Source organism: Falco naumanni, chromosome 14 (genome assembly GCF_017639655.2).
Source record: "Falco naumanni isolate bFalNau1 chromosome 14, bFalNau1.pat, whole genome shotgun sequence".
In the NCBI taxonomy this organism is placed as follows: Eukaryota; Metazoa; Chordata; class Aves; order Falconiformes; family Falconidae; genus Falco; species Falco naumanni.
In genome coordinates, this window is record NC_054067.1 from 9753184 (window position 1) to 9778190 (window position 25007).

The following is a 25007-nucleotide window of genomic DNA, read 5'->3' on the forward strand; positions in this document are numbered from 1 at the left end:
ACTTGATGCCTTACTACAGCAAATATGTACCTACAAGAATTCTTTTGTTCTTCTAAGCAGGGACAGATTTTTAGACAGAAGTGCCTGCCCAGATGGTTAGCAACACAGACACGAAAGCTTTATGTGTACAGACCAGAGCCTCACTTCTGCAGGATTACATCTAATCGATTGCCTAAACAGCTAGCCCAAAGTTTCAATTTGTGCTACAAGTCCTCCAGAAAATTTAGTTAAATAAAATTTCCTTTCTTTCCCATGTAATGTTGTATGCTTATCACCTCTTTACCCAGAGGTAAACAAATTCTAGGGGAGGTCCCTTCCTAGGCATAAAAAGGATCGCTGCTAGTTCACACTCACTGTCACACCTACACCACCACCCCCCATGCCTAGGCCATCAGGTGGGTCACATAACCTGCAATGCCAGCAAGGCACACTGATGTAAAGCACTGGTACAAGTGGCACAAGTCACGGCTTCAGAATACTGTTTTAAAATGTCAGTTCTCCTGCCCTGTCTACACTTTGTATCGCAACATTTCAATGAACTCATTTTTCAATGGCTGCACATAGCAAGTGACAATTTAATTTAAATCCACATTAATGAAATGTGAACTACACACACACACACACACACACACACTGTGGATTGCCTGTTTTCCGCATTATCCATGCTTTCAAAGTGGATATTTCAGTGTTGGTTTAAAAAAATAAGCCACATTTTGGAACCAAAAAAGGTGTACTGACCACCAGTGTATTCACCTTCATCATTCAATTTGGTATTAGCAACCTGTATTAAATGTAAATGTCCTGCACTATCTTTACAGCTTGGCCTTAGTTATACAAGATGATATGATTATTATTATTATTATTATTACGACGTTCTCAGCCACCCTGATTAGAAAAGCAAAATCAACAGGAGACTGGTCTGCCATTAACCTTTGGTTGTGGTATCAGGAACAGTCCTTAAAGCATTTACACAAGACGATGACATAAGTAGCTAAACATTTCAGGAAATCTGAAGGATTTTGTCTCTAAAGACTCAGGGGTCTGAATGGACTCAAGACCTTTCCCCTCACTTGGCTGGAAATTTTGAAGAAAGATTAGGAATTGCAAACTTCTACAATTAGAAAAAACATTAATCAAGTTCAGCTTGAAAAAAAAGCTCTGTAAAATCAGAGGTCACAGATGTCAGCTTAGGTACCTCTTCCTTGTAAAGTCTAGCAAAAAAAAACCCCATACAAGAGTTACAAGAGTTACTGTGTTTTTCTGAGGGGTGAAACATAATTAAGTCACTTAATACTCTTGACTTTAAAAAAAAAAAAAATAAAAAGCAACTTCAAGGCATGAAATACTCTCAAGGAAAACTGGCAGGCAGCATCTTTGCTCTGGCACTCAGGGGTGCACAGCGCAGTAGCGGACATGGCCAGAGCAGAATGTTGCCAACGGTTTGGTTGGTCAAAATGGACATTCTCACCACCCTGTCTGTCCACCTGCACGTCTCGACTGTCTCGTAATCTTTCTTGTTTACCTCCGACACATCCATGACAGGATGGAAATGTTAATAGCCTAATTTTTACCTGGGAAAACTGCCATCATGGACCTGAGGCCCACACTCCCAGAGGCTCTTCAGAGCCTAAGTAAATGGTCCCAAAAGGCCAGAAGCATCTGTCAGGGCTGAAAACTTAATCCAGGTTCTCAAAGCATAAATTGCTGCTGAAACCAAGGGTCATCCTTTCATCTGAGCACACAGCCTGAATGTCCTGACACAGGACCTCCATGGGAAGCCTGAAGACTGGATTTTGACCACTGCTGGGCATCACATTCTCTTACTGACTTTCTCTCTGTTGCCTGTCAAGTAGAATATGATACTCTGCATGCAGCCCAAACACATTTCCTGCTAGCTTACTCTGCATTATAAATTTGCGAAGAACAAAGTCATTGACAAAACTCAGGTCCTTCTACTTCCACATGTGCTTCAGCAACACATGAAGCTGAAAGCTTAAAACGCTGCCACTGAAGGCAGCGAGCTGGGGCTGGGGTTTGCTGGGCCTGTGACAGGCGGCCCCAGAAGCGGCTCGGTAACCTGCTCGTTTCATACACGCAGGGCCTGGCTGGCAGCCTGCAGCCCGCTTGCAGACAGGTTACAAGAAGGCTGCAGACAGCCTGTCAGCGCCCAGAGCTGCCTAACGCCATGTCGATGGCATACTAAACCACCCTCAGCGTGTCAGAGCACGCAAACCCACCTAACTGTGCGTGCGGCAAGGGAGCGCAGAGCCCAGGTGAACCATGGCCAAGGTCCCACGCTCACCTGCCCCACGCCAAGCCCGTACCTCCCTACCTGCTCCCCGGCACAGGCAGTTTCATATGCTCCCGACAGCTTCTGGCTATGCCTGCGGCTATGGCTGACAGGTTGCTCCACAGCTGGATGGCAAGGCTGAGCACAGGAGGTGACTCCAGGCAATCTGCACCTGGCAGTCAAGAAACCTCTGCTGGTTCGTATCCCTTTTTTTGGGTGCCCATTACATACCCCTGTGAGACAGATCCCCAGAGACACAGAAACCTGCCAAATCCCTGTTCTGTCCACCCTGAGTTTAACAGCCTACTGGTGGCAGGGGGTGCTGCCTGCAGCTGCAGGGGCTCTGCAGTTCATCCCCGTTCTCTGGAGACAACAGAAAGTCCTGCAGCAGTCTCAGCGGGTTTCAGAAGGGAGCCTGGGACATTCTGCCTCTTTTTGTTGAGTCAAATTACAGTCACAGGGTAGGAAATAGGATCACCTCCTCTTGATTAGAAAAAAAGACACCTCTGCTTCTGTGATTTATATGCATTGCTCCCACATTAAAACTGTCACCCTGATAATTGATCCCTGAAGTTTGTTACATCACATTTTCTTTTGATGCTGTTTACTGAAAACAACTGCTTTCCCCAGCTAAGAAGTCATTCATTCCAACTACAGTAATGAACCTAACTGAAATACATAAACAGGGGAAGAAGACATTTAAAATGTACCAAGTATTTTGCACAATCTTTCAACATTTTCTTTGCTTTTGCTCCTTTAGTGTTCTACAGGTAATAAACCCCTGCTCACTTCGAAGGTTGAAACTTAATTTTACTTATTTCCTTCCATTCATTGCTTCTGGGTGCACATGCAGATGCACATTCCTCTGTTACTGCAGGTCAGCATGTGCATGCTTGCCTGCTGGTTCAACATACTCCTGCAGCAACAATGGCAACCCATAAGGACATCAATAGCACCCCAAGATAACGTGTGTACACAAAACAGGAACAAGTTTCCAAAACTAACTCTGAATCGCAATGAATACTGAGAAGCCTATTTTATTTTATAAGCAAGAATAAGTCCATGTCTTTGCAAGCAAGTTGGCACAGTTGTTACACATGACTTCAGGTCTGGGTTACTTTGCAGCAGTTGCCTCTAGTGATAAGGACTCGGCCGGCACAAATTCCCACTGAAATTTTATCCCCTCTACACCAAAAACCAGCAGGTTGGCTAGCAATCCCAGGGAGGTAGCTCTGATAGAAGACAAACTCAACCCATAAGGATAAAACCTGAAAGCCCAGATAGGGACCAGTGGGTTGCAAACCTGCCCCCAGGCAAATCTCATGGCCAATAGGGGACACCAAAGTTGGGGTGTCTGGGAAGAAGCCCGTCTTACACTTAAAGTAACAGATTTATATATATACACAACTACTGTTCACACTCCCCTTTTACTTGTTATATGATCTTCTTGCAATTAAGCCATGCTCAGTTTGGAGTCGTTGCTTAATTTTTCTGTATTCATCCACTGACCAGAGCACTGCCAGGAAAAATACGTCTGTAGGTCTTTAACAAAACCATGAACGATGAACAACTGTAGTCTGGGGGAAAACGGGAAAAGGTATACTGTAGGTCAGTCTGTGAGTGGGAGAACTAAGGCAATTCCACCTCAGAGCAGGAGAGAAATGTGTCCTGGAGAGACTCACAGAGCTTAAACAAGGACAGGAACGTGTGTAAATCCTGACCAAGACAAGCTGGCAGATGCAGAGTATTAGGTGAACCGACCTTACTCACTAAGGAGCACCCTTGGCCTACCACTTAACCATGTCTCTCTAGCACAGACCCACTAAGATGTTATTATTTAACTACAGTGTTAAAGACAGCCATATAACCCTTCTTCACAAAAGATGAAATAACAGCACTACAATTATATGAAGAATACAAAAGCAGACATTATTACTCACCCGTAATATTTCTTCCACACAGCTGGAGTCATTGGGAAGGGTAACCTAGGTTTAAAGAAAAAAAAGAAATGCTTAGTCAGGTGCTGGATGCAAAGTTCAGTCGCTACAACCACACAGGTGAACAGATAACAAGCAACTGCCTCTGTTTGAAGGCTGCTGTGCCACTCTTGCTGCCTACCAAACTTTCCAGTTCAGATCAACATAAATCATCAGCAGGACCCATTTTGTCAAAAGTTGGTTTTTCCTTCCACACTGTTTTGTGCTACTAACAACACTTTGGAAGCAATAAAGTACTCTGATTTCCTCACAGTTGAGAACTGGCACTAGAATTGCCTGAAACTTCTGTAATTGAAGAAGATCCCACTGTTAGTCCTATCGGCAGCCTTCGGAGAGAAGGCGAGGTTTGTTTTAACTTGCTGCATGCTGCAGCAAAGGACAGAGGTGATAACAGTTAGGAGAAAGCTGTTATCATCAACTATCTTATCCTACAGCTTAATAGGCTAACAGCCAAGACAGCTCTTAAAACTTAAACATATACTGTAGTAAAATACTGGTTGGACTGTAAGAGCGGCTGCTGATTTTGTTGTCCCTCACTTCATCAGCCTGTTGCAGGTTAAGCATCCTCTGAAGACTGAACACCACACAGGAATTCACCTCAAGAGGCTTGACAGATATTCCTTCTCCCCTTCAAAAGGTGCGATATGCACACAACCATACCCACGCACAAACACAGTGCTGTCCTTAACGTTTTCTAATTGAAAATACTCATTTAAATTGCACTTGCAGCATTTGCCACAATCCCTCATTCTGAGAACATGAAAAAGCACAAAACCTCTAAATACTGTGAACAATTACGTAAACAGGGAGACACGACCCATACGTATAACCATTTTGTAGCACTTGCAGGTAGTTATGATGGGTTCTTATCATGAGGATACAGCAGCAGCAGAAGAGACAATATTCAGGAAGGTACCAAACCCCATATTTGTACCATAAATATTTAGAGAGAGTTTTCTGCCCGATGCTTCTACCTTATTGCGCTTGGTAACTAGTTTGGTTAAAGACACTCATGACTAAACTTAATCCCTGCCATCCTAATCTGCTATAGAGCTTGACCAAAAGCACCGGCTATGGCTTTCCTCCTGTATTTCAACCAGCACTAAGCTGCAAGAATAAATCCACATGGCTACAAAAGTCAAAGACCAGAAACACCTATTAGATCACCGAGTTCACACTCTGCTAATGTTGCACATTTTCCTCATTTCTTCTAGTACTGTGGCTACTCTGACCCAAAAACTGTAGGGAAATGGGTCTCCCATCCCTTCCCTCAATAAAATATGGAGCAGTGTTGGAAACTATTTGGCCCTTTTTTTGTGATAACTTAAAATTTTGCTTTCAGTGTTACCTCAGTCTTTCTGTAGAGCTCTTCACACTACTCTAAGCAATTACTTCAGATTCATACCATGCACAGACATACAGAATTATACTCCACTTTTCTCAAATGCTGTACATTCAACTTTTACCTTCTTTCCCAATAAACAAGATTTTCCATCCCTTTGTCTTATTTCATCACTGTTCTCTGAATTTCTAACAGTTCATCAATATCTTGGTAAAGAAGTACTCAAGTGAACATGACTACACTGCAGGGATATTAGTGATTTTTATTTACTCCAGCAACTTAAAATTTTCTATAATATCACTTAAAAACATTCAACTGACCAAAAAAGAGCCTTACCTTTTTCACCCAGTTCCTACTCAGCTCAAATTCTACCTAACAAACCTAGGCTGAGAACTCCCAGTGTTTAGCATTAACTGCAATAGGCACGCAGTCCACCCTCATACTGCCTGACTTGATATTCCAGCACTTCATTGGCCTTCCTTCATCTCTCTACTTTTCACTTAAACAACTTTCTTCCCCTCTCAGTACCTGCAAGTTCTTTGCTCATCTGTGTTTTCCCTACCTCATACCAACTCTCCAGTCAGCAAGGAATATAGTTAATTTCAACAAAGATTAGCAAGCACAGCTATTACTGCAGTGCTCAGTGGGAGTACATATGTCTCTAATACACTCCTGATTTTTTCATTGAAAAATTAGTATGTTGGAGTACGAAAAAACAAAACAAATACTCCCCCAATAAGCTTGCAGTATACACAGCAACCACAAAATCTCTCACAGCAGTAGCAGGAGCAGCCCAAAATCCAGCCAAGTGAGTCAGACTGGGAAGAGTTAGAGCAGCAGAGATACAGAAGCCCCCTCTTTAACACCCCTCCCTAGCATCACACATGCCATTTTCAATGGTTAGCCGAGATACCATGTGTGTTCCTTTGTTTAAAAATGTCTTAATTGTGATAATTGTGTCCCTGACTATTTACACAGTGCAGAGCATGTTCCTTCTTGTTTCCCTGTCCTCTCCCAATTCACAGCCCTGTTTATGTTACTTCAGAACTAATGATGATAATAACAATAAACATACCATTTTACTTTAATAAAGCCCACTATATATTATGCAATCCCAACCAGCTTCTGCTGGCAGCACTTGCTAATAACTTTAAATGCTCATGCATCAATTTAATTGTGTTAATGGCAAAGAAGATTTTAATGGCTTGACAGAACTTTTGTTCCCTTTGGCATTGCTTTGTTTTGAATCACTGGTATTAAAGTAATGCAAGATGTCAAAGTGCTGTGATTATCATATAGGGAGATCCAAGTAGGAGCTAGCACAAAGAGGAAAACATTTAGATTGATGCAAACATTAAAAGAATAATTATTACAACATGGCTATCAGAGAGAAGATCAATGTAAGAGTCTTTCAGTACATTACTATTAATGGATTTCTAAAGAATTGAGACCATTTTTCTAAATTCATGCTACAGTTACACATTCTAAGAGACTTGAAAGGCACAGATCTATTAGAAACTTAGTCTATCCTGAAAAAAAAAAAAAAAAAAAGGAAAAACAACCTCTCAGTCTTTCAAAGTGTAAATCAAAAATTGCAAGTTTAATCGTCCATAAACACTTGCATTCAGCTAACAAGTGCAAGCAGGCCCACTTGGCACACCATGGCATCCAAGCAGATTCATCAGGACAGAATGAAACACAGCAGATACAATATTCATCAACTTCTTGAGTACTACTGCTGTAACAAAGTTGGCATTAGAATTGCCATTAATAAAATACCACATTCCTCTTGTAGTTTAGTCAAGATTGGACATCCATCCCATACTACCACTTTCCTAATCTGATAAAAATCAAGTAGTTTAGGACCCATTATGTGATTCTCCACCCCGTCTCCTGCTCAGCTTTTATCGGTAATCAGATTCCAAAAAGGAGGCCACAGCCTGCACTTCTGCACACTTTTGGTGCTTTTTTTCCTTTGTGAGCAGCATGGTCTAACTCAGCTGAAAGGACAGATTCCAGGACTTTGGCATCCATAAGACTGAGTAGTTGCATTTCACATCATGAGCTCTTCTCTCGGCCGGCAGTGCATTCATGAACCTCAGACTCAAGAACAGTGAATATTACATAAGCTGCAGACAGACGTCCTGAGGTAATAAAATGTCAATCAAAACAAAAAGATTCTACAACAGCTACATGCTACACTGAATTCATCTTCCAATTTCATTTTAATCTGGCAAAACTCTTTTGCATCAAACTGCTTCATGTTTACTTTTAAATATTGCTTGCTAAAAAAAAATGAAAGAAGAAGAAAGGAAAGGTCAGATGGTCAAAATATTCCACCTAATACAAGCCAGCATTATAAGGCTCTCTTCACATTTTGGTGTCACAAGAGAGAACAAAACTGAAACGATGTGGAACCAAAGGTTTCATGTATGGCTTGGATGGCTCAGTACTAAACTTTAAAGGGAGGGAAGGAGGGCAGAAATCTAAAAGTGAGGGAATAGTAACCTTTAATGTTAAGCAGATCAAATGACTTCGGGTGAATGGTTACAATATCTGATGAGTCATGTTGATCTAACCTTCCATTTATTCATTCAACAGTTCCTTGACCACTTTTACCTCCTGGACAATTTATAACCTGCATGAGATCAGAATTTGTTTTTGCAGCACAGAAAATCATATAAAGTCTCTTTTCCCTGTAATTTACATCCAACAGCAGGCATTTCTCAAATATGTTAGCAACAAAATCTTCCAACAGACTTGTCAGAGTAGTTCTGAAAATTCAAATGTAGTGTCAGAAAGCAGAAATACACAATGAATAATGTCTTTGCCAGAACTGACCGACTACATTTTCATCTGGATAAACTGTTAGTGAAAAAAACCCCTGGCTTTATTGATGCACAATTGGCATTCAACAAGTAATCTCTTCTTCCTATCTTTGTTTTACTGGAAAGATAAATGTTGCATGTTAAGCGAATGTAGGAACCCACTCTCATTTCTTGCATATGAGCACCTATGTGCATATACATCAAGAGCTCAGCTTTCATTGTCATCTCCTTTATCAAGGAATCCATTTTGACTCTGGGGAGATGAAGCTCATACTACTGTTTACTCCTTTGAACACAAATTGATTTTTCACTTGCTAGCAAGAAAAGATCCTGTGCATGAGCCTTGATTGATCATTTCCAGTGTGCACTACACAGCGATAAGAGGAAAACACTTTAGAGAACCAGAAGCAGCAAAACCAGGACAGTCAGCAGAAGCCTCGTCCTGTGAATGCCTTTGGCTCCTGCCAGAGCAGGTTAACAGAATGTGCATTTTTTTTTATTAATATAGGTGGGAAATGGATTGGGCAGTACTAAGCATAGGAGGGTTTTCAGACAAAAGATGTTGGACTAGATTACATTTGAACGTCCTTCTAACTTATATGAACCTATGATTCAATTTTTGCAATATGCTCACTACAAATCTAAGAAGATGCAATACTCCAAGTGCAGGTGAAGTATAACACCCACACCTTTCCAACACCAGTTTTCCTTTGATGTCCATCAGTATTTCCTTGTATGCTCTTCAGTCATTCCCTACATTTCTTCTGGACTCATCCCTTTCTAGACAGCAGCCTGACCCTCAGCTGCCATCTAACTACACAGTTCTCCTCCCGAGGAAGCCTTGTTTCACATTTACTTGAGGTAAGCTTCACAGCACTGCTCAGAGCCCAATGTTCAATCCTCCTTGGGTCGTTTCACAGTTCATGCTTTTGTCTGTTTCCTATCTCTCTAATATTTCATCCCCAAAGGGTCATTCATGTTAAAAACACCTGAAATAGGTATCAAACAAATCTCACTAGCTGGAAGCATCTTGGCTCTTCCTCACTAACTTTAGTGCAAATGGGTAAGAATGGGAGCAGCAAAAGAGCATGGAATGAATATTGCAACCTGAGTGGTGTTTTTTTTTCTGGTGTATTTGATATTCATGAGGTTATCACCAGCATATATTAGGACTGTATGTTTGGGCTCTGGAGGAAACTGAATGAAGTTAAACATGGTGGTATGCAAAAAAACCCAAATAAAATCACTCCCTTGGTATTCAAATACATACATGTGTTTTTCACAGGGTTATTCATTCTCCAGGGAGCCATTTGTGGGTCCCAAATAATGTATATCCACTGTTTTCTTTTAGTACCTCCACCATCCTGGAACCAAAATACCATGAGAAGACTACATTTCCCATTATTTCAACCCCAAAAATATCTCCTGGGGCTTATTAAAAGGTCTGTGAAAATATATACTTTATATATATATAAAAACATAAAAGAAAAACTACTGCCTAAAACAATATACAAAGAGCTACTTCTCTATTCCCCCTTAATACAAATACTGCAGAAGCAGTTGTGTCAAATATGCATTTACCGGAGAATGTGAAAACAGGAAAAAGTTTTAAGGAGCAGCCCAAGTTAATTCACTTGTTAAGATAACACAGCCTGGCCTGAAGTCAGTGCTGCTCTTCTAGTGGTGGATGGACAAGTTTATGCTTCTTCCCTCAAGAAAAACACATTAGCTAGAAAAAACAACTGAATAGTGTGGTCCAAAATGTGACTGAATCAGACTCCTGCTGACTTCAGTGACCTTCCCAAAAAGTCTCTAGCTGAGAAGCCAAAACTGCCCACAATGGGTACCTTTAGTTTCATACGAAAGACAATGACTGATACACTCCTCTCTGGTCACCTAAGAGCGAGACAAAACGGTGCAGTTACACCAGGTTGGGGCACTTGGGTGCTAGCCCCAAAATCGAAGGAATTATCGTTTGATTTCCTTACAATGAACTCAGCTTACAATGCTGTCCCAGTCAAAGCAACCCCAGCTGCAAGAACAATGTTTTTTCACTGGCATTTAGTTCTGCTAGAGCAACTTTTAAACCAGACTGACCTGGATGTGACAATTACATTTTTCTCGTTCTTCCTAGTACATGCTGTATTTAGCCTATTTTTACTTTTCCATTTCTTGATGTTTTCTTTTAACAATACCATTTCAATGTTGATCAGCATGAAATAGTCTCCATGAAAGCACAATATGCTGGTGTTCAATTTAAACTCAATGGTTCTCCATTATTTTCCTGCAGCAAATTGCCATACTCTATTAGAAAGACAAGCCTGATAAAGTGATCTCTCACTTCAAGGTCTCCTGGGAGTTTTTTGATGTAGGTAAGGCTGCACATTTTACTTATGGAATGTTCTAAATGTAGTATTGTATAAGTTCACCACGATGATAATACCAGAGTAACTGGTAATGTCAGTATTCAGCCAGGCCCCAACAAAAGTGACATTTGCAGTACTTAATTTGTGACCAAAACACTGGCTTGCATAAAGGCTGTTACAAACATGTAATACTGAAAAAGATCAAGGAATTCTGTAATTCCACATTTTCTTTTTGTTTCTTTTTTTTTTCTTTTATCCCTTCTGCTATCTCTCTGTGTCCCTCCTCATCCAATGACTCCAAGTATTCATTTACTTATATAAAATAAGTACATTTTCTTATCTGCCTTGGTATTTTCACCTTATTCTGGAAGAGGTTACTTTATACATTTTCATTAAATTGATGATAAAAGACACCCTGACCTAAAATGCCACTGTGCACTTGTCCACTTGAAACATCAAAGCCTGACTAACAGACTATACAACCCTCTGGTGCGGTGAGATATGTGGTGTGGCAGAAATAAAGATCAAGTGTCTGTTTCTTGTCTTACTTTTACCAGCGTGAATGAAATCTATCTCCTCTGAAGACAATGAAGCAGTAAAAGTATAAGAGGAGTGTGAAGGCAGTTTGGCTTCCAAGTCTATTCACCCTCAGTTAGGGGGATGTAAATTAGACACCATATTTATTCTCAGAGTAACCCTTTCACAGTAGAACCTCTTGGAAATCACTCAAAATCCCTTTTCTATACAGACACAGCTATCTAAATTTAATACAGCTTGGAACTGGATCTCCTTCAGATCTATTTCATATTAGCAGAATTTGGTGTCTTTTCCCAGCACACGCCAGCACCAGAGCAAGCAGCATCAGTTAGGAGCTGTCTAACTTCCTGCTAAAATAATAGCAAAGTCGCCAGGTCAGACTGTGACCTTGGTGACATGACTAAAACTCCGCTGATGCTCATGAAGTTGCATCAGTGTAACCTGAAGCACTATTTGACCTCATGAATTCAGACCCTAACGTTTCTTTTGAGGTTTTAAAGAGGAATCTTTTTATAAGCATCTATTTGTATCTGACAATGCCTTTACTGTGGCTACAAGGATACAGTGGGTATGCCCGTTATCTATTCCACTTTATTTAAAAGTATGAACACACTTTTAAAGGTATGAATGTACTCCTGGGTTTAATTTGTACAGTAGTTTGCATAACTGCAAGGCCAATGCTGGACCCCAAACTACCTGCTCAGACCTTGTCTGCAAATCAGTTGTTTCATACATCACTCCACCACAGTCAGAACTTGCAGATCATGTCCTCATGACTGTCTTCAAAACAGAGGGTGAGAATTCAAAGGGCAAGGATACGGTCCTGCCCAGGAGGAAATAAAACAAATGTATTTTAGAATATCTTAGGGTTCAAATACCAACACTACCCGTTAACATAACTAGTCCACACAAATACATTTTTTACATAAACTTCAATCAAATAAATTAGATTCCTATATGAAATAAAAACCATTTTCCTTTTATTAATAATAACAAAATAGCACAACTAATGATTATGTCTTTATTGGGACTGGATCCAAATTTAGACTACATTAAGAGCCAGATCTTATGCTCATTAAATAGTAAGACACATGAATATCCCAACTGGCACTGAATGTCACGGTTATCACACAAAAGGGTTTTGGATGGTACAGAACTTAGAACAAAGAAAATCTGATTTTGAATGGGATCTTTATGGCCTCTTTTTTAGTTACATTTCTAATTAAAATGCTTTGATCTATTAATGCCAAGGGATGCTGCTAAATGTATTCAATGCAGAAGTCACATACTTTTCCTGAGCTCCCCAAATCTCTTAGATCTGTACGCACTTATGCTGCGTGCAGTTAAACCACTCACTAAAATGAAAAGATATCTAAGAATAACTCACTTCCATTAGATTTATAAATCACATTAATTAATTCTACATCTCCAGTGGTGTAGAGACCAAACTCTAATGCGAGATCTAATTAAAGAAAAGGGGGAAAAAAATTGGAATTGAAACACAGAAGTAACTGTTTAGCCTCAAATTAATGAGGCGCTATGCTAAGCAAGAATGTCCATAAATCCCTAATGAGGATTTTAAACACATTAAAACTTCCTAATACAAAGTGTTTGCCTTCCTTTTATCCAATAACAAATAAGCCAATAATTTTCTGCCTCTAAATGACACTATTAACTGTCATGGCATGTTTTATTTGACAAACCCTCCATTCAAATACAGTAAAACCAATTAATTTGCCTGCTGTGAAATGTGTTTCTTGATAGCTTTTATGTGATTTTTCTTCTCAAAGAAATGTAAATAGGAAGTCAATGTAGGTGCCTGATTTTGCTTAAAAAAAGGCTGCAATAACTATAGATTTTCTAGTCAGTTTGCATTTCAAATGAATTGAAAGATAACCTCCATTTTCAGGTCATCAATCACATAATGGTCTCCTGATAAGTAAACAGTTACAGAGTAATAGTTTTATTACTAGGGAAATGCTCCCATATTTGAGCTGTGATAGTTGCAAAATTACCATGTTCTTCTGTTATAAGGGTTCCCAGCCAGGGTGCTTAGCCTCTCTGCCTTCCCCCCCAGCCCCGCAAGGGCCCTGCCACCGCACCCCCAGCAGCCAGTGACACGGGCACCGTGCACCAGAGGGTCCCCGCAGCCACGGGTGATCTTCTGCCTCTGCCCCGCATCTCTTAAGTGTGACGTTGCCAAGGTGTTACCTTTCCTTTTGGTCAGAAAGATCTATAGAACAAATAAAGATAATTCTGTGGTTTCAATGGTCCCCCGGGCTCCCCTGAGCAGATCTCAGCAGAGAAAAGCAAGACCGTGTTACGACTGTCCCACAATTAAGCTGTATCTGAGTCTCTGAAGCTCTTCTAAGGTTTTGTCACTGGGAATACCAACCTACTAAAAAGTACACATATTGTACTTCAGAAATACACTTTTTTTCAGTCCGCACCCACTATGTGAACTGAACTGCACTGTAAATTGAAGGCAAAATAGAGGATAATACATGGCATGCCATGCTTTATGGGGCCTAACTGAATGCCAATTAATCTTTACAACATATGTACAGTTCCATCAGCTCTTGCATTGCATCACAATCACATGGAGGCTATGGTTTCTTTGCCTTAAGATGGAAATGACACTTTAAAATCCACGACACACCACACATACACACACAGAAGGAGCAGGGAATTAAATAAAACAAAGATGCCTACCAGCGCTGAAAAGGATGTAACTGCTTACTTATTTAATTGTCTGCAATAGATTACCAACCAGAACCGGGTAATTTATGTAGCATACTATGACAGCTGATTTCCAATTTGCACTATCTTGTGCGGGTATTTCTTATTGAAATAAGCAAAGAAAATCTGCAGCCTCACTCGGAAGAGCCGTGCCAAGACATGTGAGAAGGGCTGGTGAGAAGTGAGGCTGGGACAAATCAAAGGTAGAAAAAGTGCTCTGGAGCTCTGTTAGCCACTGGCCCCATCGCTGAGACACACAGTCCCAAACCGTTATTCGTTCCTTTTCCCCAACAGAAATTTCTGTTACTATTGCTAGAAATTTTTGCTGTAGTGACCTTTCCACCGGGATGTCTGGAGAAGCAATTTGTATTTAGATATTATTATCATATCATATAAAATCATATAAATATGTATCCAAATAAGAGAAAAATGCATTCTCCAAATACCTGTATTTTGCTCATTAACCACAATTCTTTTAATAAGCTTAGGAACCGAACTGCAGCAGCTTCAAAAAGTAAATTGAAAAGACCCCTTGTCTTGCCTGAAGAGTGACAAAAACATTTTCTTTCTATACACTCTCAGGTAACAAAAATTCCCAAATTAAATTTTAAAAAATCCTTAGGTGAAAGCTATGCTTGACGCAGTCAAGTATCAGCAAATCAATTTCATGATGGATACAAGCTTTTGAGCTTAAGGTATCGCATACTGTAACCCGTGTTTTGCTCACTTTGCAACCCAGTGTTCCTGAAGTCTGAACTAAGCTCCCACTCTCCAGAATGCGGCTGTCTACATCTAATTTTGCTGATAAAATGTAAATAAATATTATTTATATTTTTGCAAAGAATCTGATAGGATATCCCACATCAACAACTTTTACATCTACTTCTTAATCGAGACATTGAATTGGGCTAAGACCACCTGACATTATTTCACTTCTGACCTTTTCAACTGTCAAAGCAGACAGATTTTTATCCTACAAGATTCGAGCCAAAGCCTCAAAGGTGCAGTGCCAGAGCATTAATCCATTTCACTAGACAGTCATTGAAATTATAATTGAAAGTTCAACTTACTTTAGCATTTTATCCTGAAATACTTCTGGCAGCCCAGGGCAGAAAGTCGAAATCTGGTTTCCAATGGAGACCATTTCCAATGGTTTCTAAATGTTGGCAGTGAAATTCCTTATTGTCAAAGAGATCAGCAGATGCCGGCTTCCATTAATTTACTTTCTGTGACTGCTGCTCACTTCAGGAAGCCTTTCTTTACCTAAGGATGCTGACCTGCTGCCGGACCCCATCAGAGACTGACTAGGAAAGACACTGATTTATTAGGAGACTGAGGACACTTCAGGAGAATTTCCTACAGCAGCCGGGGCAGATCCCATCCCTACATTTATTCTGACCGTGCCATAAGCAGAAAACCAAACCTGCACAGAACACAGAACACAGACGTGTAAAAGCTCTAAACTCAAGCTAAATAACCTGAGTCATGTGTATCACGCTATCAAGAGTAACACCAGAATCTGAAGGATCGGCAGACAGCTTTTTCTCTTCACCAAAAGGCTGTCATAAAGGAAAAAAGACCTGAATCTGAAAATAACATCGCCATCTTTTGTTCTGATATTCTGGAGCAGCTCAGAGGTCTGTGGCCAGAAAGTTCCTTATAAATAACAGTTTATTATTCTTAGACTAATCTCAAAAGCTATCTAAACAAGCATTTATGTTAACTTGGAAGACATGTTTCATTAAAATCCAAATGTCTTTTTTCTTCATTTTTGAAGTAGGGGCTGGTTAGTAATTCTTGGCATCTTATCCAGAGGCTAAAAAATTTCCATTTTGGGAGTGGGAAGAAGGAACAGGGAACATGAGATCTAACACCTATTATGCCACGATAGGTCATTTTATCAATGTTTTCAAGACTACTATTGTATTTGCTCTATAAATTATACTGTCTGCATCTACACAAGGCCCCTTAAATCCTTAGTGTCAGGATATTAGCTCCTTAATTCAAAGCACTGAGAAATAATGCTGCAGCAATGCATGAGCAATGGGAACAAAACAGCCTGAAGACCATATTAACTGGATGTGTGTTGGGGTCTCCTTGAGGCGCAGCGATCTCAAGGCTCAGCTCTCAAAGTCAGACCATTAAGGCAAGGAGAAAACAGACCAGCTCCCAGGCAATGCAGATCTCACAGAAGGGCATCTGAGACAAATACCAGAAATACATGATACCTTAGGGACATCAACAGTGACATTAGCAAACCTTCTGTACCCTTGGAGAGGGTGTCTTGGCACTTACTGCTTCAGCACCTTTAATTACTTTGCTGTTACCAGCCCCATCTGAATGTCTGTCTCCTACTCTGCCCATGTGTATCTGCACGTGGGTGTATGTGCATTTAACTGAGTGTATATGTATTTCTCCTTCCCTTTCTTCCTACTTAGATCTTAAAGGCAAAGATGGTCTACTGATCTATGGACTGCTGCTAGCGGTATTGCACACACACGGTGTGACACCACCCACAGCAGATGTGTTTGTGTCCAAGTCCTGATCCAGCACAGTAGCAATCACTCTTTGGATCCCTGTCTGGACTATCACCTTCAGTCTAGTTTGCTGCACTGTACTCAGTCCACATACTCTGTCCATGTTCCAACGCACAACTGCTGTTGCCTATGATGGGATCAAGGCTCTTTAACAGTCAGTTGTCATAGAAAACATACTTCATTTCAAACAGTTTTGTTTTATTTTACAAACGTTACAGTAAATATTCTGACAGAATTTATTTAAAATAGAAAATAAAAGAATTTTGAAACCACAGAGGCAGAGAGGATTTAGGAATTTATATTTTCTGTTTTGGTAGAGGTGTACTGCAATGTTGGCAAGTTAGTTAACCTCTGCATTTCTTTGTTTAGGCATCTATATAAAACCAATACAGAATATATAACTAGCCATCACTTAGTTATAGCAGGAAAAGAGTGGTTTGGAGATCCTCAGCAGGATGGTGTCATACAGGAGTGACATATATACACAAAGCTGTATACAACTGGAGATCCCTGACTGCTGTAAATGTCAATCCTCAATAAATGGTTTGACCTTTTTTATCTATTATTTCAATTTTATAACTGAAATCAGGTCTGACACACTGAGCATTTCAGGGGAATAAATGCAGCTTGGGGATGACTTTACAGTCTCATGTCTCACATCACACCCTTGAAATGCAATGATCTCCCCAGAAATACAATGCTGTCTTGGTACTTAAGCCCCAAGGACCTCCTAGCATCCGTTTGCTGGCTGACCTAACAAGCCAATGAGCCCATTATCAGCATGTCTCTATAAGCCAACGAGGTTTCTTTTAGTGGAACTGCTTAAAGCATAGAGCAGCTTGATCTTAGAGAAGTTATTCTTTAGGCATTTAATTGAGATCTTCCACGGGTACAGTCACCTTCTGGATGAACCCACTTCTGCACTTCTACACAGAGAGGCCAGGGTCACCACTCTGCTTAATCGGGGCGTCTCAGTTAAAAACTGAAAGTTAGGTGAATTAAATATGGATCACAAAACCCACAACTGTGCTGCAGCTCGTGTGCCAGGCTGAACTCACAGTGTAGAAATGTTAACAGATGGGGAATAAATTCCCCATCAGACAGTGTCTTGGGGATCTGAATGCAAGACTGAGCCAAGCACTCTTGTTAAGCTAGACAATGAGCAATTTGTTGTCTAATGATAATTTGGAATTGAAGGGAGGAAGGGGAATTGCTTTGATGTGGACTTAAAACATCATTTAAAAAACTTTTCAGAAAGCTGACTATTTGAAATTGTTAATTTTGTGTGGATTTAAAAGAACTTCACTATGACAAAAATGGAGGTGTCTCCTACTGATTCCAACCTGGTACAACACTTTAATTAAGAAAACAAAAAAAACAAAACAGTAGCAGGAGCTCCAGAAACAACATAGAGCTTGTTTTAAAAAATGGAAATACCAATTAGGGAAATACCTAAATGTCTGCTTCTGATTTTCACAATTTCCTAGAATTCGTAAAACCCAATAAAATAAAATAAAAATATTAATAGAAGTGGCAGTGCTGCTAAATTTGATCTTCCACTGTAGAAACTGTGTCCCCCAAGTTGCAGAGCTGTGTGACTGAATTTCAGGATTCCCTCACCCACAGCTTTGCCCTGGAATAACAGAAAATCCAGTTTTTCTTCCACATACAACTTGACTCATTGAAATCACAGAACTGTTATAACACTAAGGGGCGGGGGGGGGGGGGGGGGGGGGGGAGTGACACAAATGCCTCTGTTTGTGTGCTACCAGTAAGCTCAACAAAATGAAATGAAGAAATTCAGAAATTATCAAACAGGCAAATTTTTCTCATTGGCTTTTGCAGAAAACAGCCGCACTTTAATTGGCTGAAGGGAAAAAAACCCCTGTCATATCTGAAATAGCCAGGAGAGAGAAAACAGTGGCAGAATGATGTCCTCCTAGGTGAGGGTAGTCCAGGACTTAATTCCATGTGTCAGGGCAAGATAACACACAGTCATACGCACATGATCTCATCAGCCCTTCAGGAGACAGGATTTAACTTGATGTTTGGTAATATTATTTTAGAGACTTTCTTAATATGTTTGCAGAACACACAACCAAGGAAAAAATGCCGTGTAAACCTCAATCTAGATGCCACTTAAAGGGACATGCAATCATTATAATCAGAGTAATCGCGGCATTATTAATTACAAGAGGAAAAAATAGATAAACAACCAGTAGGAATTCCACGTGTTGGCAAAAGCGTTTGCTGTCTATCATCCTGTTCACATCTCTCCCTCTATGATGCCTATGCAAGCTTCCATGTATGTATGCGTGCATTACCTGGGCTGGCAGCATACCCAACACGTGTCAGCCCAGGGACATTATCCAACCTATCAGGGGAAAAAAATTGATTCTGCCACTCCTGTCCTGCCACCACGAGTTGCTCAGAGAGCTCCCGCCCCTCCAGCAGGCCTCCAGTGGGCAGGCGTTACTGGCAGCATGATGGTCCCCATTATAACAACACTGGTTTGTGTTTTGCAAAAAGTCATTCCAGAGCATGGTACCGACTAAAATCCAGGGTCGGTTACTACATCACTTCTCATTCCTTGAGATGACTGCAGGCATTTTCAGTGCTCCTGCCCTGAATCCCTTTCTGCAGGTACTCCAGGCAGGGGTTTCCCGGCAGCCTCTGGGCAAACCTGACCTGGTTCCCGTCACCTTCCCCAGTGGCATTGGGGTTTGCAAGTGCAGCAGTACAACCTGAGCTCCTCCAATGAGCTGCCCCTTGGCTCCAGCTTGAGCAACCTGCAAGCCCTAAGACGCAGGAGCTGGTTGCACCAGCAAAAGGGGTTGTGCGGGTTTGGAAAGTTTCCTTTTAAACAACAAAGGGTAAAAACTTAGTGCTTGATTCTCCGTTGTAACTTGACAGCTAGAAGGGAGGTGTAAAACTGTGCTGGAACCAACCCCCTTCTTAGAGAGTGGCCTGGCCAGACTTCCCGGAGTGCTGGCTTTTTGTTCCCCACTGCGCCACGTGTGGGTCCTCGTCCCAGCATCTGCAGAGAGGGGCTCTCACAGCAAACTGGCACCCTAGCCCAGCCCCTGCTCAGCCCCACAAACACCAAACACAGCCTGAAGCCACCCTCAGCCTTCATGCAGGGCCAGAAAAACTAACAATCAGAGCCTTCTTTTAAGCCATGAAAGCTTAAACTCTGTAAAGCTTGACAGCAACTTGCACTCCCAGCAAAGCCATGAGCATTTTCAAGCCTTAGGGAGACAGACAGACACTTGTGTGTTTTTGTATATAAAGTCGTATGTATTTGTAAGCACTCAGATGATTTCCATACACACCCACCAGCCACACAATGCAATAATAAATTATTCCAATAATTTTGCATTACTCTAAGAAAGCAACAAGGATAAATACAATTGCACAAGTTTTAAAGGGGATGTAAATCAGCATTTAAAAAAAAAAAAAAGCAGCAAGTTAACACGAAGCTGTTTACTCCTAGAGAATCTCCACTGCTCTAACATTTCAGCAATAGCCTCCAGTCGTGAGTGTGCTGCAGGAAGTAACAGAGAGCAGTTCAGCAGATGAAACAAAGAGGACCTAATTACCATGCGAAGCACAACATCCTTCAGATGTGATGAGAAACGTGACTGCATGAAAAACTGGTCCTGGGGAAATTTCAGAATATGACCACCCAAGCATAAAGAAGAGAGTGGTGAAAACCAGAGCAACTGCAACATGAGGGTATAGTATTTCTATACAAAGAATATTAAACACATGCACATACAGGTGTTGTGTACATACAGGCATCTATATGCAGCCACACCAATACAAGGAACTATGGGATCGTAGATGAAAGCTATAAATGTATAAAAGTTTTCAAAACATATGCTACATATTAATTAAAAAAAAATAATTACATAAATCCTTTGTATGTTGATTCATGGAGATTCTTGAGGGAAAAGCAAACAAACAGCCAAATGCACGTAAAACAATCAAGCAGCCTGATAATCCAGCACTATCCTTCCATTTTCATCATACTTGGTCATTTAATATTCATTTTTGCCTACAATTCCACAGTTTGAATGTAAATAATTTATGAATATTGGCCATAAAATATTTTGGGGTTTTGTTGTGGGTGTTTTTTTGTTTTGTTTTTAAAGAAGAGGAACATGGATGATAAACCGACATCTTGGAGCAAGGGAAAGCCTGATTCTCAGTTACAGGCAGAGAAGGCGTATCATTTGCAAAAAAGTTCAAGGAAGCATTTAAAGCCATAATGGAGAGAATGCTGGCTTGTGCTGTAGCTGGCCTCAGCACAGAGGTCATGCTGCTGGCTCTGCAGTTAGTCTCTGCCAGCTGCACAGAGCTCCCACTGGTTTGGCACCAGTGCAACTGGCAGGACCAAGACCCCCTTCACCAGCATGATATGAGACTATGCTCAGGAATGGCCATCACTCACTCCAAGGTGGAGATACAGCATACCATGTCTAATTTTGATCTACTAAATAGCATACTTTATTGGACAAGAAATTACTAAAAATTGACCGCCTCCTGAACACCCTTTTGCTAGAGAACCTGAACAAGGTAGACATTTACCTATTCGCTTACTACCCCAGCCCTTGGGGGCATGCATGTGTGTGTGAAGTTGATGGTTCATCTTGAAAGGCTGTTCAAGGTGTGCAAAAATTAGAGAAATAGTTTGCACGTTCCTTGGCCTGATCAATACCGCTCTCCAGCTCTAGAGTCCCTTTATTGATGACAGCCTCTCTCATTGCAGTGATTAGAGAACCTACATCTTTTAATCAGAAAGAACATGACAACTACACCCTATCTATAGCTTTGTGATTTACAGCAATTGATGCACTATCATAATTGCATTAGTGCAAAGATAGCTTTTAGGTGTTACCCAAGCAGCTGAATTTAAATATGGTTGCATTTGTGACAAACTGACAAGGAAAATCTGATGTTTGAATCCAGCGCTGATTTTAACCCGTTCAGCATCCCTTGTCTTCCTCTGCCTGATAGTGGCAGGAATGAACCATTCTTTTCTTGCCTCATCAGTTCTAACACTAATAAAATGGAACACTGACCTGTGGACTAAAAAGAGAAGCCACGTGATGGGGGGTTGCCTTGTGTGTATGTTAACAGATAGAATATAAGTTTTGGGAGCAACATCCCACTCTTGTAATAAAGTATCAACTTCTATTCCTATGAGTGGGTGGATTTCAGCTTAACTAGTAAAGCCCTTATTTTGAATTTTTTTAGAAGACTCCCCACTTTATACCATAAAGTCATTTGAACACCGATGTTTCTTTTTAATTTCAGGGGATTTGTTTGTTTTATTTTTAGCCTGATTCCTGACAGAAACGAGACACCCACACATTGCAGTCATGTGAGCCTGAAATAATGCATGTGTTTGTGCTCTCATACAAAAAGGGTGTTCAACCAACCCCTGCTGTCCAGCATCAAGGTCAAAAGATACGGAAACTCTTCGGAGTTTGAAAAGGTGGCAGTAGGTGAGAGGAGAGGGACCCTACTGCTGTCCCATTACAAGAAAAGCTAATAAAGCTCACCCTTTGTAAGATATCAGAGGATCTGCATGAGAGAGAGACATTACAAGCCAGGCTTCATTAGCTCCTCCGCTCACAGAGTGACTTCTTTTTATGAGAGAACAGACGATTTCACTCTCCTGAGCTGAAAGCAAGCTCAGGCTGGCAGGGAAGAATGAGACTAGATGAAAAGCAGGTTCTTCTTATCTCTTTCTAAATATTATCATACAAAGTATTGGCTTGCATCCCCCTAGCAGCATCCCACCTGACAGCACTCAAAACAACTATCAAGTGGCAGAGCTGGTGCCCACTACTTGCAGGCAATGAGAATCAATTCAGAACAACTTGCACCTTTTCCCAAAGCCTGACCCAATGCCAGAATGACTGTGGCACATGTCACGGACTTCTTGGAAGACCTCCGTTCAGCTTGCTGCTCTGCCAGATGCTTCTCACGCAAGCCCAAGAGACCACACTCTCTGTCTGACCCTCAGCTTCTATCCAAAGCCCAGGACGATGGCACAGAGACTCCGGGAAGACCACAACACACCTGACAGGAGGAAGCCATTTCACAGTTCCCTACACCAGCACCTTGGCTGCAGGCACACAGCCAGCCACAGAGCATTTCCTTGTGAAGCCGTGGATTTACAGCAAGAAACCAAAAGCTACAAGCCTAATGTGTCATGAAAGATCAAAGACACTACCAATGTCCTAGATCTCTGTAACAGCAGTATCCCAGCACAACCCTGCATCACCTCCCAGCGTCCCCATTTATGTGGTTAAGTGCTGGCAAGCACAGCGCTGGCACCAGATCTAGCATGCTCTACATTTATCAGAACAACGGGCAGGGCTGGCACTGTTTCTTCTCTCACTTTGAACACAAAGGACAAGGCCCGGAGTGACCAGCACATTCACCAGCCCCACAGCAGGGAAGAGGGGGAAGACAAAAGGAGAACTGAACAGCTGACTTCCTTTACATCAACATGAAACCTCAGAATTAACCCCCAACATTGTATTATACAGTTAATTTATGTGCACCATCCTGGTGATGTTTCTGAATATTTTGGACCACTGGCAATTATAAGGGCCTCCAGACTGCAGGCAGGAATCCATGAAACAGAGATACTTGCTCTCTCCCTTCCTCAGCAAAGATCATCTGACCCATACAGTCTGTCCAGCCACTACGTCCTCCTCAGCTGCCATCTTCTAGGAAGGGCTACTGAGCAGGATGTAGCAAGTTGCCTGGAATCAGCATTAGTCTGGCTGTAGACTTGGCTTTGCTGCTGGAGCTGATAATTTTCTCCTGATGACAGAGCACAGGAATGGACTGAAGTGTGTGTTTAGTTTGGGAACGTTTAAATAGCTGGAAGGATGCTCAGTGCCAGTGTGTGTAGAGTGTTTATTGTTCTAAATTGAAAGCCAATATATGAACACACATCTTTTAAAAAATCCGCTCTTCTCCTTAAAGCCCTGAAAACCCACCCAGACTATTAAGTTTTGTTTCTGGGATAAAATCTGTCCATCATTGCTGCATGTATTGCAGGACTGTGGCAGTGCTTTGAGCAGACTAGTTTCTTGCGCAGCTGTGCCATGCTTCTGCCTGTTCCCTCTATACTACTTGAGCTGCAGTTCCATTAATATCCAGGTACACACTCTGAGGCACAGGGTTGTAACCGTGTTGTGACCCAGCTGTATTGACATACTTACCCAGTCTGTTGTCTTGAGGCTCTACTGACAAGTATCAACTGAGCCGCTAAGCACAGATTTAAGAAACTTGTTTTAGGCAGCTGCTGGATATTCTGCTGGGTATCCAGTCTGGATATTCTGCTTCTGGATACAGCTCCCAAGAATAAACAACTGTTGTAATCACAGTAAAATAAATACTTTATTACAGTTGAATAATGTTGGTTCTAATTACAGTATCATTGAAGTATTTTCCTATTAGAGGAAGATTTCCACTTATTCTTTTTTATATTTATTTACCCAAAACATAATACTCAGCATGATGTTTGCAATTGAGCTGCTGCTGCTGTCTTTTTCTGCCAGTTTTACAGCTGGGTTGTTAGGCAAAGTTGATCTCACGTCCCTCCAAAAATCAAACAGGTATCTGCTTAGCCCAGAGGACTGCTCTCAGAATGGGGCCCTTCCTATGCCTTCTAGAGGTTAAATCGCCTACAACTGCTCTAACGTCTGAATGGGAGCCTTTTCCAGGGAATTAAAAAGCCTTCTGGGTCAGACCTAACAGGCATTTAGCTTTGTTCTCAATGATTTGTTGGCTATGTTAAGGAAATTCAGGTTGATATTTTGGTATAATAGGCTCTTTTTTTGCCAAACAGATACTCTATGGATTAGCACTTAGTAGGAAGAAAAAACTGCTACAACTCTTGTTCCTCTGAGTAATTTTTCTCATTGGTGCTGCAGGGGGAAACTGCAACCTCTTAAATACCGGACAGGCCAGGAACTGAATGAGCAACAGCTTTATTTCTGAGTCTGTCCTGCCAGTTACCTGCAAAAGCCTGATAATTCGTGACTTAGCTGCAATAATACAATCTTGCTGGCAAAGGTAAAAAACCAGCTGATAGCCCTGTTCTTCCTCCCTAGTTGTTCCCTGTATCAAAGCTCCTGCAGACTGCTCCTTCTCACCCAGCTCCCACGCATTTGGTTGTGTAGATGTTCTCTGAGGAGGTGGGTAATCCAAGATTATAACCTGAAACCTTTACAAATACTGCTATGTCAGGAGTGCGTTATATGGGAAAGTGCAAAGCCAGTGTTACTATATATTCAGGCAGTCTAGAGCAAAACTAAGCTCAACAACAACAGGATGATGACGA

The 25007-nt window shown here is 41.2% G+C and overlaps 1 protein-coding gene across 2 annotated transcripts in view; it reads right to left on the reverse strand.

Moving 5' to 3' along the window:
- Positions 1 to 25007, reverse strand: part of AFF2 (AF4/FMR2 family member 2) — a 349256-nt gene that overhangs the window by 159736 nt on the left and 164513 nt on the right. For both annotated transcript variants that reach the window (XM_040614279.1, XM_040614278.1), the window contains exon 4: positions 4231 to 4275. In XM_040614279.1, coding sequence (XP_040470213.1) covers positions 4231 to 4275 — 45 coding nt within the window. The remainder of the gene's footprint in view (positions 1 to 4230; positions 4276 to 25007) is intronic.